Here is a 16,347-nt window from a genome sequence, read left to right on the forward strand (position 1 = left end):
AGCAAGTCACGCTATTCAAAAGAATAATGTGGCACACCCTGTTGTATCGCTTAAATGATACACCGTTGTACAACAGAGTATAAATTAGGTATTAGGTAAGACACAAAGTCAACCATAACAACATGTTGTCCTTGTTGTATTTCAGAGGGGCAGGCTGACGCGCCACAATATCGTTTCAGGAAGAGAGACAAAGTGATGTTCTATGGGAGGAAGATCATGAGAAAGGTGGCCTCTCCTCGCACCGCACATAATTCCTCATCTCAATATTTATTTGAAACAGGACTTAATCCATATAGAGATCTCTCTCTCTCTCTCTCTCTGTCTCTGTCTCTGTCTCTGTCTCTCTCTCTCTCTCTCTCTCTCTCTCTCTCTCTCTCTCTCTCTCTCTCTCTCTCTCTCTCTCTCTCTCTCTCTCTCTCTCTCTCTCTCTCTGTACTTTTATCTGTGTGTATTATGTTGATGTGTACAATCATGATATAGTGTCAGGTGCGTTTCAATAATATGGTTGGTGTGCGAGTATGACGTTCTTGGGAAATTGCTTTGTGTTGTTGCACATGATGCAGTGACAACCCAACATTAAACGGGACTATCTGGACTATCAACATATTACATAAACAAGTCTCTTCTGGACATTGCTGAACATTTATTCAGACAGTGGAATAAACATTACACAGCAGACAATTCTCTTTTCATCCAGATAGAACCTATTCGTTTAATCGTTTAAGACTGGAAACGCATCTGTGTCATTTTAGATTTCTTTGGCTATTCAAAAATAGCAGATATATTTTTGAAAAATAGTGAAATAGTGAAAATATATAATCTTTGAATATATATTTGTTTAAGACATTTTTAGAATCGGCCTCAGGTCTTAATGGGTTAATTCCTGTTATGCCGAAAACACAATCATGACTAATTCATAGACTATGTTAGGACTACAACTATTGATTTCTTTCTTAGTGATTATTCTATCAATTACCTTATCTATTAATCAAATAATGTTGAAGCAATTTTTTCTTCTTCTTGTTTTGGATCATTATTTTGTATACAGTATCAACGAATCATTTTTAAATATTTCAATGTATATATATGTTTTTTATCTACAAAAAATACTTTGTTGTTCAATGGTGTTGAATGAACATTGAATGTGAACAAATATACTTTTTGTTGCTGCAGGTTCAGACCCTGTCATCAAACTCTATCTCCGGTCAAAACTCAAACTCATCCTCTCGGCAACGTGTCAGGAAAAGAACTAAAGTCCTGTCTATAGCGCATAAGTAAGTCACTACGTGTGTGTGTGTGTGTGTGTGTGTGTGTGTGCGTGCGTAATGAACTGATCAGCGCCAAATTTCTTGTGTGCGTTGCCAGTAGGCCATGGAAGTAAATCCTCAAATATATATATATTTTTTTGTGAATTCATAATCAAAGATCATCTTCTTTTCATCTCTCCACATCATCAATATGTCTTGTCTTGTCATATTATTTCACTTTATTTTTTGTATTTTGCATTTGTTTTTATCTTTCTGTCTATGTGTGTGTGTGTGTGTGTGTGTGTGCGTGTGCGTGTGCGTGTGCGTGTGCGTGTGCGTGCGCGCGTGTGTGTTAGGATTTTACGTATCCGGAAGGAGCCAACCACCCTTCAGCACAAGGAGCTTCCTCCCTGCCTTCTAGAAGCTGACCTGACTGAGTTTGATGTCCAGAACTCTCACCTGCCCTCTGAGGTGCTGTACATGCTGAAAAATGTCAGGTAAGATAACTTTTGATTATAAAACATTTCCACTGCTATAAGGGAGAAGTCCATTAGCCTTCTGTATTTTCTTCTTTTCTTTGTTTTGATTGGCTAAGAACATTTAATTGGCATCGTCCCCGCTCACTCACATTTGTACTCAAAGGACCACAATGGAAATTAACTCTCGGGGCCCTACAGTATCTTCCTCCTGGTGCGAAGCAGCGCTGGCTGGGCGCGGTGCAACTGTCGTGGCTATTTTCCAACCGCAAATAGCATTGACATTTGTCAATTTTACACCCAGCGCCCATGTTGTTTAAATACCAAATGATTGTGCGCCTATTTAGAGCCCATGGTCGTGTGGTCTTAAAATGAGGTGTGGTCTGGAGAAAACACTGCTTTCTTACGCATAGAGAGAAGTGCTTGCGCTTAGACCAGCTATTTGTTAGTCTTAATGACGGCACAGATATTTTCTTACAATTAAGACCGTTCATTATTGGGATTAAGATGCGCCTAGGTGGGTTCACAATGAGCGCACACTGATTGCAATCTAAATCCATCCCGTTTCACTCACATTTAACAAGTTAAGTGATGTGGTAGCCTAACACAAAAAAACTTTTTTTTCCTATATATTAAAAAAAAACAATCATAGTCATGTACTGTACAGTAAGAATGTCTTGAATCCATGGCGTCCTGGGATTCTTTATCTGTCTGTAGCTATATTAAAGGTCATCATCAATCTCCAAATGGGGCTCCCAGGGTGTACAGAGTGTTCCCACTGCGTCATGCTTTAATATGCAGTTGTTTTTTTAAACTTAACTGAGAATGATATTGTGAACATTAAGTTGATTTGTCAAGATATCACAGTTGTCTCATGGTCATAAGGAGACATTAGGCTATGGTGATTCTGACTGCAGCAGCATGGTCACTGCGTTTGTCCACCTCTCCTTTCCATGTGATGCTTCGGTGAGCAGAGAGCTTAATTGTTTCCCCCTGCGTCTCCTGACATTCATTATATCAAATTATTATTGCTGGTCCCATAGGTGATGGAATGCAATTTTCCCCAGCAGTTTGTGTCTCCTCCTTGCTTCTTGCTAAATCCATAGTTTCATTAACAGTACAATATGATGAAGCCGCACCTGCTTCTTAAAGGTAATGGGAGCCGACCCTTTGATTGGCTTAATTACTGTAACGTCCAAAACACACCCATGACTAATTCAAAGTCTAAATACAACCTCTAATGTGCCGTGCACTGACCTAGCACGCAGATAATGCATTCAGTGTCTAATAGCAATATTGGAGGGGAAACACCCCCTGTGCAATTTGTGCCCTGCGTTTGTGCCCTGTGCCATAGGTTGTCGAAATAGGGCCGAGCTTTTTAGTATTCTATCCTTTTGACAGATATGTTCAGATATTTGTTCACGTATATGTATTCTTGTCAGTAAAAACATCAATCAATCAAACGGAATATAGGGAGCCCATGTGGGTTCAAAAGAAAGTTTCTTAAAAAGGATAAAGGATCAAAGGACCATCTTTTATTTTTGAATGAATTTGAGAAAACTGGAAGTATGCCTAGCACTCAATTAAATTAAATTGTGTCTTTCTTCAGCAGCCATAATAAAAGTTTTGCCATGACACATGACAGTATTCATCACTTTTAATTATTATTATGTTGTGTGTCATGACCAGGGTGCTGGGTCATTTTGAGAAGCCCCTCTTCTTAGAGCTGTGTCGTCACATGGTGTCGATCCAGTTACACCAGGGAGAGCCACTCTTCCGTCCCGGGGACCTAGATGACAGCATCTATGTTGTTCAAGATGGTCGACTAGAGCTCTGGATCCATGAGAGTGTAAGATGTTCTGGCTCATATGTATGCATTATGCATCTTAGAACCAGTTAGTGATGGAAATTATACTGATCTGGGATGGCCTTGCCTCCTGATGTGGCTGTGCGATTGTAAGAGGTTATGGTTTATATCAGTATAGTGTCGTTTAATGCAGATTAAAAAGTAATTAAAAACAAAGCAAAGCTGACAAATAACTTAAGTAACAATACAGTAAGCACAGATAGAAGAAAACAGTTATTGAACACACAGACACTTACAGTACCTACTTGTGATTGGTCCTGGTCATTTTATTTACTAGTACTTGCATATTGTGCTCAATGAAATTGTCACCTCAATTCTATATACGTTATAACTTACATAACATATTATGATCTTTCTCTCTCGCCATAGGACGGGACAGACGTTATGGTAAAGGAAGTGCTGCCAGGGGACAGTGTCCACAGTCTGCTGAGCATCCTGGATAGCATCACTGTATGTTTATGTTCATGTTTAGTAATCAGCTTACATAGTTTTTATTATTCATTTAGAACAAAGCAATGTCTAAATTGGCTAGGATATAGGCTTATTCCATCCTCTGTGATATGCGATTGTTTATTGCATTACTTAAGACTATTTTGTCAAAATATCTTGGTTTGAAAAACTACACATTTCTGTCTGTCCCTGCTCAATTTGTGTGCTTAATTTGTCTATTTGCGTTCATGCACAAAAATGTATATGTACTGTATATTCTGTAGGGCAAATGCACTTACTGTATGATATTTGATTGTGTAGCTGATATCTCATGTAGGTCTCCATCTATCGATTGTTTTCTTAGGGATTATTCTATATATCAACAAATTAACCACTTAAGCGTTATTTTATACTATGACGCACAACACCGTCATGCAAAAATAGGGAAAATAGCAGATCTACAAGCTATCAACGTGTCGCACTATGCATTGTGAGATTGTAGATATGCTATTTTCATTATTTTTGATAATATATTTTTATTTAATGATATGCCAAAAACAAGGATTGATTATGTTATTAAATTATCGATTATCAGTTATTTTTTTAAATAATTTATTAAATTGATTAGTTTTGTTAACTGTCGCACCCCTAATCTCACCTCTAATCTTGCTGTCCACACCTGTACATCAGGGCTATCCAGCGCCTTACAAGACTGTGTCTGCCAGGGCAGCCAGCGCCTCCACTGTGCTGCGACTCCCAGCCACAGCCTTTGAGTCTGTCTTTGAGAAGTACCCTGAGACTATGGTCCGCGTTGTCCAGGTAAAATAATGATTTCACGAGTAAGAGATCACACCTCTACTTACGTTTAACAAGTTTTATTTTAACAAAATGAGATGAATGTGAAACGAGATGAGGAACCCAAGGTAGGGCTAGACTCAGGATGGGGGCGGCGTAGTCTTTCAGGAGCTGATGGCCATCGTTGCTCTACTCGAGGAGTAGTCGGTCGTCTCTGCTCCGTCACTGCCCCCTTGGGTTCTGAGTGAAATGGAGACAGAAGGAGGAAGAGTGAGAACAGAGGAGAAAGGAAGGTGAATTAAGGAATGCGCCACGACGCTCATGGATGCTAGACTCGCACCGGAAGTTTGATGAAATACACTGCAGTGAATGAGAGTCGGCTAGACCAGCTTATGAACAAACACTATTTCCGAATGAGTGCGACCTTAGTCATATAATCGGTTTTGGAATATAAAAGAAGACACACAGGTTGTTTTTTGATCACTGGTTTTTCGATTTTCACAGTACGTAATGTTATTGAGGCATCTAAGCAGTGGCAGTATCTGCCGGCTGGAATTGCTGGATAGAGAAAATGACGTCGGTTTCCTTTCCTTAATTTACCTTCCTTAGGGCGGAAGAGGACGTGAAGCAGAACAAACTAGTCAGTTGAGTGATCACAGGTGTATTTATTCTGTGGGGAGTGCAACAATGATTGTCTGCTGTGATGAGTGGAGGCAGTGGCTGATAAGTGAAGGCAGGTGTGGTAGATAAGGAGATGATTGTGAACGGGGGAGTGGCAGTGATAAGTGGTGTCCACTCCTGAACTTGTGTTGACTACATAAATATAATAGAGCCGTTCTCTGATGAATAGACTAGATTAGATGATTATACTATTACTACTATTATAGTAGTAGTTCAGCATGTGTCATTCTCTAAATGATTAACCTTTTTGCCAGACCCTGTGGGGGTCACCTTTTCCTATGAATCTATATTATTTAACCACTTAAACCCTATAATATAGGATTTAAGTATAATTATATAGGGCCTATATACTTCATTAACCCGGGACCCCTAGAAGTCTACACTTGGTCCCTTCCTTTTTTCCCTCTGCATCAAATGGTTTTGCTGAAAATAGTACATTGACAGGCTCACAATGTAGATGGGCTATTTTTGCCAAATGTTCACCTATTATGATGACATGCCCAGAATAGGGATGCTACAGTTCATGTGTTTAACTAACATTAGAGTTTCACTCTCACTCTGTAGTTCAGAGTTGTCATTACGTTGTCATATGTTATCAGTACCATAACATTAGATAGCATGTTATGTAGACAGGTCATTGTTGACCTGGCATCCTTTAGTGTGTATAGTTTCAATGTACAGATTATATATTTTTTTGATATTCTACTTTTAGATATGAAACTAGATTACTATTTCTATGCATTTGATTTATTACCTTGTGTGGTCCTTGCTTACTGTAAATCGCTCTGGATTAATAAATGCTAAATGCCTAAATTTCCATTTTAGGGGCTTTTGGGCAGCAGGATTCCATAGTTGATGAGGGTAGAGACAACAAAGCACCTCACTGTTATTACTGTGTATATATATTTTTTATTTACTATTTTTACTATTGTTACTTTAATGCTATTTCTTTTTGCTATTTGGTGATATTATGTAAAAAAGCTGAAACCCGAGACTTTTAATCTCTCCTTTTACGTATATTCAAAAAAGTATTGAATATTGAATCCCTGCAACAAGCAATGTGACTAATACCATTATCATGGCCTTTCAACATGTCCTTGAAAAATACCTTAACTGCTCAATTTTGTGGAGTGTGTCTGGATAAGGGAAGGTTTAAAATATACATTTAATATGATATAGTTTCACATTGTGTGCGAGTTATTGAAGTATTTGTCTTCATCCTTCCGGTATAGATCATCATGGTGCGTCTACAAAGGGTGACGTTTCTGGCCCTCCACAACTACCTGGGTCTAACCACTGAGCTCTTCAACCCGGTACGACACTAACTTACCTCACTCCACAACATTCACTCACCTCACTCCACAACACTCTAACTCTTGTCACTTCACAACACTCCCACTCACTTCACTCCACTATAGAGTGCCGAAGTCCTGACGTCACTCCCACTAACCCCTGGGTCACAGCGTTATTTTTTGTGTTGGAATTTCCATAGGCAAATCTTAGATCGCGTCATATAAGAACTGTGTTCCAAAAATAAACAAACCACCCCGGGATTTTGTCAGATGTGACTTTGTGTCGTTTACATTTGATAACGTCTGTGTTTGGAGAAAAAATTTGTACTTGTTCACCGTCAGTTGATGCTTCATATCCATGTGAGTGAAATTGCCGGATGGTTTGTTTACTTTTGGAACACAGTTATTTGACACGATCTAAGATTCCCCTGTTTCCCCCAATACCAAAAATATCGCCGTCGGATAGTGCCCTCGAGCGGCAGTGATGTCAGACTTCGGTGCTCTTTACTCTCACTCACGTCATGTCACTCTACAACATTCACTCGTAATTCCACAGCACTATCACTCACCTCAGTCCACATTCTGTTACAAAAGTTTTTGTGTTTGAGGTCAAGTTAATCTGCTGAGAAAGTGCTTTTAAGAAAGCACATTTATCACAAGTGCTTTATAGAGCAGTAAAATGCATCTTTCCCAAACTTGCTAATAAAGTATTCAATCAATCAATCAGTGTGTGTGTGTGTGCGTGTCTGCGTGTGTTTGTGTGTCACAGGAGAGCCAAGCCATTCCTTTGGTGTCAGTGGCCCATGCTGTAGGCGAGACCCATCCTCACAGAGGTTTCCGTAGACAGCAATCCCAGCAAGACGACTCTGCCCCTGAAAAAGGGCCCCAGGGGTCTGCTGACACAGGTATGATAAAACACAAAACCATTTCATATTGTGTCTTGTCAATTACTGTTAAAATACTGTTTTTTTTCTGGGGCAGCTGGTAGTGTAGGCCGTTAATGTATGGAACATAATGCTCCTTCACAGTCTCATCATGTCTCACATGTCTTCCCCTTGTCGTCTCTCAGTTTCCTGTCTCTACACTCACCTACAGTATCTGAATTGAAAATGTCTTTAATTAAAACCAATATATGGCTACTTCTGTTTTGTTATAGACCACTTTGAGCTACATTCTGTGATAGGAGGCTTTACATATATATTTGTTTTATTGTATCACCATTTTGCAATAAATTGTTTATCTTTTTGATAAGTTCTCAGACTGATTGGTTGTTGTTCTTTTTTCTTCACATGACATCACAGAAGTTGGAAAGTCTAACGTTCCAGAACGCAGGAAGACTCCTCGCTCTATGTCTAGCCCCATGGCTGTGACAGGTATTGCTCTATATACACATGCTGAGTAAAACCTATATCTTCACAATCATGGAATCAAACCCATTACCTTTTTGAAATAGGCCACCCTGCCACTCAGTAGATCTGGTTGTCAATATAAATAAACACAAATAAATACTGACACAGATTCCAATATGTTATATTCAGCCTTGGTTTTAAAAATTGATTAGTTCAGTAAATTGCTTAGGTAAATGAAAGCATAAGTGATACGTACACATTATCCACCACGCATTTGCCAGGTTATCCAACCGAGGGCTGATGCAGCCTGGCTCGTGCTTGGTTACAGAGGGATGTGACTAATGTCCACCCAAGAAATCAATACTTTTAGCTCAGATTTGAATTTGGGTTAGGTAAAAACAGGATTCAGATCACTTTAATATCCTATCAGATCAGGACATCAAATCTAAGCTTTAATCAGGATCAAGTGTTCTGTGGTTGGATAATATAATTCATCATTATATATAAATTCTATACTGTCTGTCTTTCTTAATATGTTGTTTTTCATATCCACTAGGTGGAGAGGAGACAGGTAGGATTAAAGCACTGATATTCAGCATAATGATAATCTTCTGAATTATCATTATGAGATTCTGAATCTGAAGATTCTGAATCTGGAGATTCTGAATCTGGATCAGGGTGATTCTATCCTAAATTGTTCTGTATTACTGGGACAAAATGTGTCTGGATTGTCTGATTCTGAATGAAAATATAGGATTTTGAAATCTGATCCAATCAAGTTTTGAACTCTTGGGCAGACAATTTGTTTATCACGTACCCATAGCCTTGTTTAGTCACATAGAAAGCAGCATCTGTGACGGCCATGTTCAGTATGCCGAGTTCTTTCCACATCAAGGTCTCTCACAGTGACAGTTCAATGTGCCATTTTGGCGTGCGCTGATGGCAGGCCATAAACTATGGCAGTCCTAGGGCTGACAACAGTTATCAGCCCTGGGACTGATAATAACATGATATCAGTTATGCCCTTCTCAGTCCTTTTATCACTCCCCTCGTCCAGGGGATATAAAGGTTGGTTATGTGATACATCTGTTGTACTGCACATGGTGCACAGGCCTTCTGCTTATCTAAATAAAATCAAACAATACTCGGACTGCAAGAACTGCAAAAATAATTTTGTTCATTTATTTTATCTTTTATAGCTTAACATTGATGCGAAAAATATCAGTCTGCTGAACAACTATTAAGTAGAAATAATGATCAGCATGGATGGTGAATTGTTACTGTGTTTTTCCTAACAGGTGATATGTCAGCTCATCTCAACAAGCTGCGTGAGCAGGCTTTAACCGTTACTACGGAGGAGACACTGCCTACAAGCTCCTTTGTCCAAAAGGTCTGTGAGTTAAAAGGCTTATGACCGTACCATAGCCGTGCTGATGTACAGTACAACAGCTAGTCTAGTGTGATATTTCGTTATTTGTCGCAAAAGTAGCAAAAATAGCTGACCTACCAACTCATGCGATACGTTGTGAGTTTGTAGATCTGCTATTTAACAAATAGTTTTATAAATATAGATAATTATAATTACTAGACCATACTCACCCGCGTGCGTCCCGTCGCAGCGTCCTGGACCCACAGTGTAAGGCCAGGCTAGGTCTTGCCCCAGCCTATATCTCGGACCTACTCCCCCCTACGTGCCAGCACGTAGTCTGAGATCCTCGAACAAAGCACACTGGACATTCCAAAGGGTCAGTTAAATACCAAAGGTCGCATGGCCTTTGCCTTCAGAGCTCCTACCCTTTGGAATGCCCTGCCCCTGGAGATCAGGCTAGCTGAATCTGTCCCCTGTTTTAAATCCCTCCTTAAAACACACTTCTATAGATTAGCTTTTAATGCCCATTCCTCTTGATTCTAATCTATCTCCGCTGGTATTTCACCAGTATGACAGTAGTATGTACTTATTTATCTGCATTGTTTTCTGCATTGTTTTTAATACTTGTTTTGTTTTGTGTGTTTTTTCCTTTTGTTGTTTCCTTTGTAAAGTACTTTGTAACCCAGTTTTGAAAGAGTGCTATGTAAATATAGTTTTATTATTATTATTTATTATTTGTATATGTCTTAAAAAGCTTAGTTTCAACTGTCACAACCATAGACTTAAATGACTTGATCAATGATCATGTCTAATTTTTCTCTTCCATCATTCCCCCTCAGTCCCACAGGAAGAAAAGTGTGACCATGCTGGACGTCCCGTCTGCTGTGTACCACTACAGTGAACCTGGAGGGGGACACACCAACCATAGTCACTATAACAGGGTCAGCGCCATCTTCCAAGCTGCCAAGAGGGACCTGTTACAGGTCATCCAACTGCAGGTACTGTGTGGCCTGGATCTGTTTCTGCATACAGACATGTACCTTTAAGTACTTGAACCCTAGCATCCCTATTCTGTTCCGATCTACAACATCTTTAAAATATGTCATATTTAATTCTAGAACTGTTTTGTTTTTTTTGCTGAATATTGTGATTGTGATTATTTGGAATACAACTGGAGTTCCCCCCAGTGGATAATCACTGTCAATACCATCTTCCACTGCAGTCTGCAAACGCACATTTTCAGACTCCACCTCTCACTGCCACTCCTTACTTTTTAGAGTTTGCTTGCTTTTTGCTTGCTTTTTTGATGCTAGTTATGTTACGCAGATGTACTATGTTGTACTTGTTCACATATGCTGTTATTTAGGTAGATGTATGCAGTTTGCTTTCTCACAGATGCTACATGTTGTTTGTTATTATTTAGACAGATGCTAGGTTTATCTTCCATCCTAATTAGAATTAATTAATTCATGAATTAATTGTAGCATCTACTTGTTTTCTTAGCACTCTATTCACTTAACTGTTTATTGATTAATGCAGCTTCCTTTGTAAGTCACTCTGCATATGAGCATCCGTTAAATTCCTAAACTGTAAATTATAATCCTTGTGCTTCTTTTAGGACCCAAATCTGCTGGAGGGCAGAGTCAATATACGTCAGGTCAAAGCTGGCTGTGTGGTGGCCAATCAAGGGGACCAGGTCAGTCTCGTCTTTTGAGATGTCACAGACCACATCTCTGTTGCTTTTCTTTATTTATCTAATATTTTTACTTTTTTGGGGCTAACCCCGTTCTTTAACCAGTTTAAACCTGGCGTGCCTATTTTGGGCATGTTTATAATAGGCAAAGAATGTTCAAAAATAACTCTGCTCAGCTTGTATAGCGGCTATTTTGTACTATTTGTCATTTTAAGGCTTAAGTGGTTCATCTCCATGTCCGTGTATTCTCCCCAGGATGCAAGCGTGGCCTTTCTGATCTCAGGGTCGCTCCATGTGTACCAGCGTATGATTGACCGCGAGGAGGACTCCCTGCTGTTTGTGGCCCACCCAGGGGAGATGGTGGGCCACCTGGCCGTGCTCACTGGAGAGCCGCTCATCTTCAGTGTTAAAGCACACAGGGACTGCACGTTCCTCTCCATTTCAAAGGCCCACTTCTATGAGTAGGTGTTTGCATGGAAGGTGTGAAGAAATTGTGACCACATGCACATATGCCATGCGTATTGCATACTATAGAAGTACAAACAATGGACGAATAATGTCACGTGTCAAAAGCAATTTGGGACAGAATACTGAGCCTAGTATCTGCATTTTGTGTGTGTGTGCGTGTGCGTGCGTGTGCAGAATCTTACGTGAGGAGCCCAGGATAGTTTTGAACTTTGCTCATACAGTGGTGAAGAGGGTGTCGTCCTTCGTCAGGCAGATTGACTTTGCTCTGGACTGGATGGCTGTGGAGGCTGGCAGGGCCGTCTACAGGTAGTTATGAAGCTCTACGTACACAGTAAAAGACTGTTGATTTTACTCTGAGTGTGTACAGATGGAACCCTTTTACAGATCTATTTGGTTCACAACTTAAGGCCTGTATATGCAAAAATAGCTGATCTGTAAGTTCACAACGTGTTGGTTTATAACGTGTTCTGAGCTTGTAGATCTGCAATTTCCGCCATTTTTTGATCAATTTGGAAAAATCTTTTTGAATATTTACTTAAGAATTTGCTTATAATAACATGCCTAAATAGAGACACTAACATACCTATATACTGTATCTACATACATGTACATAGACACAGACACACAGAGACACGAGACAATCTCATTAGAGTAGCTTTTCATGCACTTTGCAGTGCTCAACAAAGTTTAAAATAGATAGAAATATATTTATCAATAACAAGTGTTATTATGGTCCTGTTTGTCAGTGGTGCAGTTGTTAAGCTCACTTCTGGGCCAACGCATACAGTGGCTGGTCTAGGATATATATGAAAGGATAAAAACGTCTGCCAAATATCTTAACTGTAGCGCTCAAATGTTGTTGTTTTTTCCCCCTCAGACAGGGAGAAAAATCGGACAGCACCTTCATCGTTCTCAGTGGCCGGCTGCGCTCTGTCATTGCAAAGGATGATGGGAAGAAAGAGCTGACAGGAGAGTATGGTCGTGGAGACCTCATTGGTGTGGTGAGTCCAAAATAACAGGGTGATTTGATTATGACAAATGTAATGGTACAATCCAGGACTTATTTAATGACTAAAACATTATTTGACCAATCTGTATGGTAGAGTATGTTAATACAATATCATTAGTACAAGTGCAGTGGTTGGAGGTGATCTCCCTAATCTTCAATTTGAGAAATGTACACCCTGGTGTTGGGTAGGACACCTACTGATTGACCATGTTAATGAAGACGGAGACCACAGACCTAAAACTTACGGACTGTAGATTAAAAAAACAAAACAGATGTAACAGCAACTAGTGTTTTGGTCTCTTATTAGGGCACAGTCACTTTTCAGGTTGTCAGAAATCTGACAATAGTTTAAGATGATATGCTTAGCATAAAAATAAATAAAAATCAGCAAGCATAATTTAAAATCACCCAGGATGATCCACTGTGGTCTTTATTGAGTTGCTTTCTATTATAATATGAAAGGTGTTATACCAAGAAGGTATTGTTATTGGCCGGGTTTCCCAAACAGCTTCGTAGAGATGCTTCGTAGAGATGCTGCGCAGGTCCTACGACGGGTCTAACGTGTGTCGTCACAGGCGTTAGCAGGCACGTAGATTTCAGGTCATGCCCTCAGCAGCCACGTAGATTTCAGGTCATGCGCAGCCTACTCAGTTTGCGTAAGCGCCTCCTACACAGCAAACCTACGCTCCCTCATTAGTAGCAGGTGGTTGTAACCTGGCAACGTGCCATCTAAACTGGCTTCACGAGACACCATAGTCGTAGGTTCTCCAGTGCACGGAGTTACGTGTGTGCTAAAACTACATTCTGCCATCAGCATGCACGCAGCCTACCCCCCAGCCACGCCCCCGAGAGACGTAGCCTCGAGTGCTGTTCAACGCGGCAGTTTTAACGAGTTAATCTGCAAATAGCAGATCTACAAGCTCACAACGCCTCATAAGCTTGTAGATGTAATTTAATGCATAAATATATTATTCAAACGTTGTATTTACAGTGGACTGCTTCACGACATCTGACAATTGGCTCTGTCACCGACAGCATTTTTATCGGATCATGCTATAATTTATCAACGCCGGGTTCATGAATGTAGTGGAAGCAGTGAGTTGGGATCGAACCCGAAGTTCCCACTCGCCAGCCCAACGCGTTACCAGTCATGCCAATAAGACTGAGCCCGATAGTTAGGTCTTTTGCACGCCACTTCTCGCTAATTTGAGTGTGGGAGCAACACCTGCTCGGCCCAAAATAACAGATCTGCAAGTTATATCAACACGGCATGTCGCAGTGTGTTTGTTGGATGTATGTCTGTTCTGTTTTTTGGGGGAGGCGTCGCCCGTTACGCGCCGTTATATATATATCTATATATCTGTATCTATATATATGGATATATAGATATATATATATATTCCTAAACTTTCCTAAAGTAAATTCCCCCCATTGGTGCTAAAAGCTGTCAATAATGCAGGGGGACGCCCCCTCTATCCTCTGAATTTTTTTGAACGGCGAACAATGGCCGCCGTGTGCATTTTAATACATTACAGAATGTACCTAAACAAATGTAAGTGTCCAATACATATAAAGGTCATTTAGATAAAGGTGCGACTTTATCTTTGTATATTTGGAAAATTCTGTATATATATATATATGTATGCAAAGGGTGTTTAAACTATAGTAGGACAGCACTACGTAGTTGACGTAGGCTTACGTCCAGGAGCTCTTTACGTGCATGCTGCCTCCGGAGTGTAGTTTTAGCACAGACGTTAACACCGTGCGCTTGAGAACCTTCGACAATGCTGTCTCCAGAAGCCAGTTTAGACGGCACGTTGGGTATACACAGCTGATACTAACGAAGATAGGGCGCTGCGGGGTTGCTACTGCGCAGCTGCACACAGCTTCTAGGCTACGCATGAGCTTTAAATTTGTTTGGGAAACCCGGCCATTATTATTTCCAGGTTTCAATTTATTTAAAAAAATATTTGGTTCGGGGGGGGGGCATGTTCATTACGACTTAAGCCCTGTATACTTAAAAAATTGCAGATCTACAATCTCACAATGCGTCACAATGCAACACGTTGTGAGCATGTAAATCTGCTATTTCAGCAAATTGAACCAAGTCTTACTAGAATTGTCCAATTTCCCAGGTTGAGGCTCTGACACATATGAACCGGGCCACCACAGTGCATGCCGTCAGGGACTCTGAGCTGGCCAAGCTGCCTGAGGGGGCTCTCAACTCCATCAAGAGACGGTATCCTCAGGTAGTCACCAGACTCATCCACCTGCTGGGACAGAAGATCCTCGGTAATATGCAGCAGGTCAACGGACCGTTGGCAGGTACACATGCAACCTGTAAGTATATTTTGACTTATTGCCGGGCGGCAGTGGCTCAGGAGGTAGAGCGTCCGTCTTGGGAATCGGAAGGTTCCCAGTTCGATCCTCGGCTCCTTCTGGCTGCGTGTTGAAGTGTCCTTGAGCAAGACACTGTACCCCCCTAACTGCTCCCGATGAGCAGGTTGGTGCCTTGCATGGTTTCCTTCACTGTCGGTATGTGAATGTACAGTATGTGTGAATGTGAAATACATTGTAAAGCACTTTGGAGAAAGGCACTATATGAATGCCTTCAATTTACCATTTACACTGTCAATTATAGAAATATTAATGCAAACTATGGGCTCTATCTTGCGTGTGTGTGCGCGTGTGCGTGCGTGTGTGTGTGTGTGTGTGTGTGTGTGTGTGTGTGGTATGTGTATGTGTCTGTGCATGTGTGTGCCTGTGCGTGTGTGCGTGCATGCGTGTGTGAGTGAGTGAGTGAGTGAGTGATTGTGTGTTAGTGCATGAGTGTGTTGTCACTTTTGTAGGTAAGCCATCATAACATGGTAAATCGATACTGTTATATAAATGTGCAGTATTTCACTGGTAAGATATTGAAAGGTTGAATATTGGTGTTGTCCCTCAAATACCATGACTTTTGGATTTTATTCTTGAATGATTATTGGTCATCCACTATGACATTAAGTGGCTCCACTGCTTGCACTAACACCATCCTCACATCCCCTCCAGCTCGCGGTCTGGGCCTCCACACCCCCACCAGCAAATGGGATGCAGGGAACCCAGTGTCCAACCTGGCGACTGTCACCATCCTACCCGTGTCCGACGAGGTGCCACTCACCGCCTTCACTCTGGAGCTGCAGCACGCACTCAGTGGCATTGGTACATCTTGCAGTGCAGACACATTGACATTTCATTAGTTTTGACACATTGACATTTCATTAGTTTTGACTGACCAGTCTAGAGTAGAGCAATCAAAGCAACATTAGTAGTAGTTTTTGCTCATAGTTTTTTAGTTCTTAGTTGCAACCCTAGTGGTTCACTGGGGTCCCCCAGGGCTCTTTACTTGCTCGGCAGATTTTTCCCCCTCTGCACCAATTTTCTCACCAAAAATAGCTGATCTACAAGTTCACAATGTACTGCATTGTGACACGTTGTTGTGAGTAGTAGATCTGCTATTTTCACCGAATGTTCACCCCAGAATAGGGATGCTGGAGATCATGTGGTTAATAAGGTATTGAAAATGTTGTATGTTTTTTATGCTCTTATGCTTACATGTGTGCTATGCTTATAATTGCAAGTATTCAAGGATGTATGTGCAGACCTACCAAATGGACATTCAGTTTAGTTTAA

The 16,347-nt window shown here is 40.7% G+C and overlaps 1 protein-coding gene across 3 annotated transcripts in view; it reads left to right on the forward strand.

The window, feature by feature from the left end:
- The window catches only part of pnpla7b (patatin-like phospholipase domain containing 7b), a 43,144-nt gene that overhangs the window by 3,490 nt on the left and 23,307 nt on the right, over positions 1 to 16,347 (forward strand). Inside the window, exons 5-22 of one of the 3 annotated variants that reach the window (XM_084056172.1) lie at positions 146 to 225; positions 1,174 to 1,274; positions 1,604 to 1,744; positions 3,413 to 3,572; positions 3,960 to 4,040; positions 4,710 to 4,838; positions 6,728 to 6,808; positions 7,557 to 7,692; positions 8,089 to 8,160; positions 8,693 to 8,707; positions 9,435 to 9,526; positions 10,345 to 10,503; positions 11,124 to 11,201; positions 11,454 to 11,659; positions 11,841 to 11,972; positions 12,544 to 12,667; positions 14,811 to 15,015; positions 15,727 to 15,876. In XM_084056172.1, the coding sequence (XP_083912298.1) occupies positions 146 to 225; positions 1,174 to 1,274; positions 1,604 to 1,744; positions 3,413 to 3,572; positions 3,960 to 4,040; positions 4,710 to 4,838; positions 6,728 to 6,808; positions 7,557 to 7,692; positions 8,089 to 8,160; positions 8,693 to 8,707; positions 9,435 to 9,526; positions 10,345 to 10,503; positions 11,124 to 11,201; positions 11,454 to 11,659; positions 11,841 to 11,972; positions 12,544 to 12,667; positions 14,811 to 15,015; positions 15,727 to 15,876 (2,142 nt within the window). The remainder of the gene's footprint in view (positions 1 to 145; positions 226 to 1,173; positions 1,275 to 1,603; positions 1,745 to 3,412; positions 3,573 to 3,959; positions 4,041 to 4,709; positions 4,839 to 6,727; positions 6,809 to 7,556; positions 7,693 to 8,088; positions 8,161 to 8,692; positions 8,708 to 9,434; positions 9,527 to 10,344; positions 10,504 to 11,123; positions 11,202 to 11,453; positions 11,660 to 11,840; positions 11,973 to 12,543; positions 12,668 to 14,810; positions 15,016 to 15,726; positions 15,877 to 16,347) is intronic. The other 2 variants (XM_084056173.1, XM_084056174.1) reach the window with 2 other exon arrangements.

The sequence above is a fragment of the Gymnoscopelus microlampas genome, assembly GCF_963454915.1.
Source record: "Gymnoscopelus microlampas genome assembly, chromosome: 4".
In the NCBI taxonomy this organism is placed as follows: domain Eukaryota; kingdom Metazoa; phylum Chordata; class Actinopteri; order Myctophiformes; family Myctophidae; genus Gymnoscopelus; species Gymnoscopelus microlampas.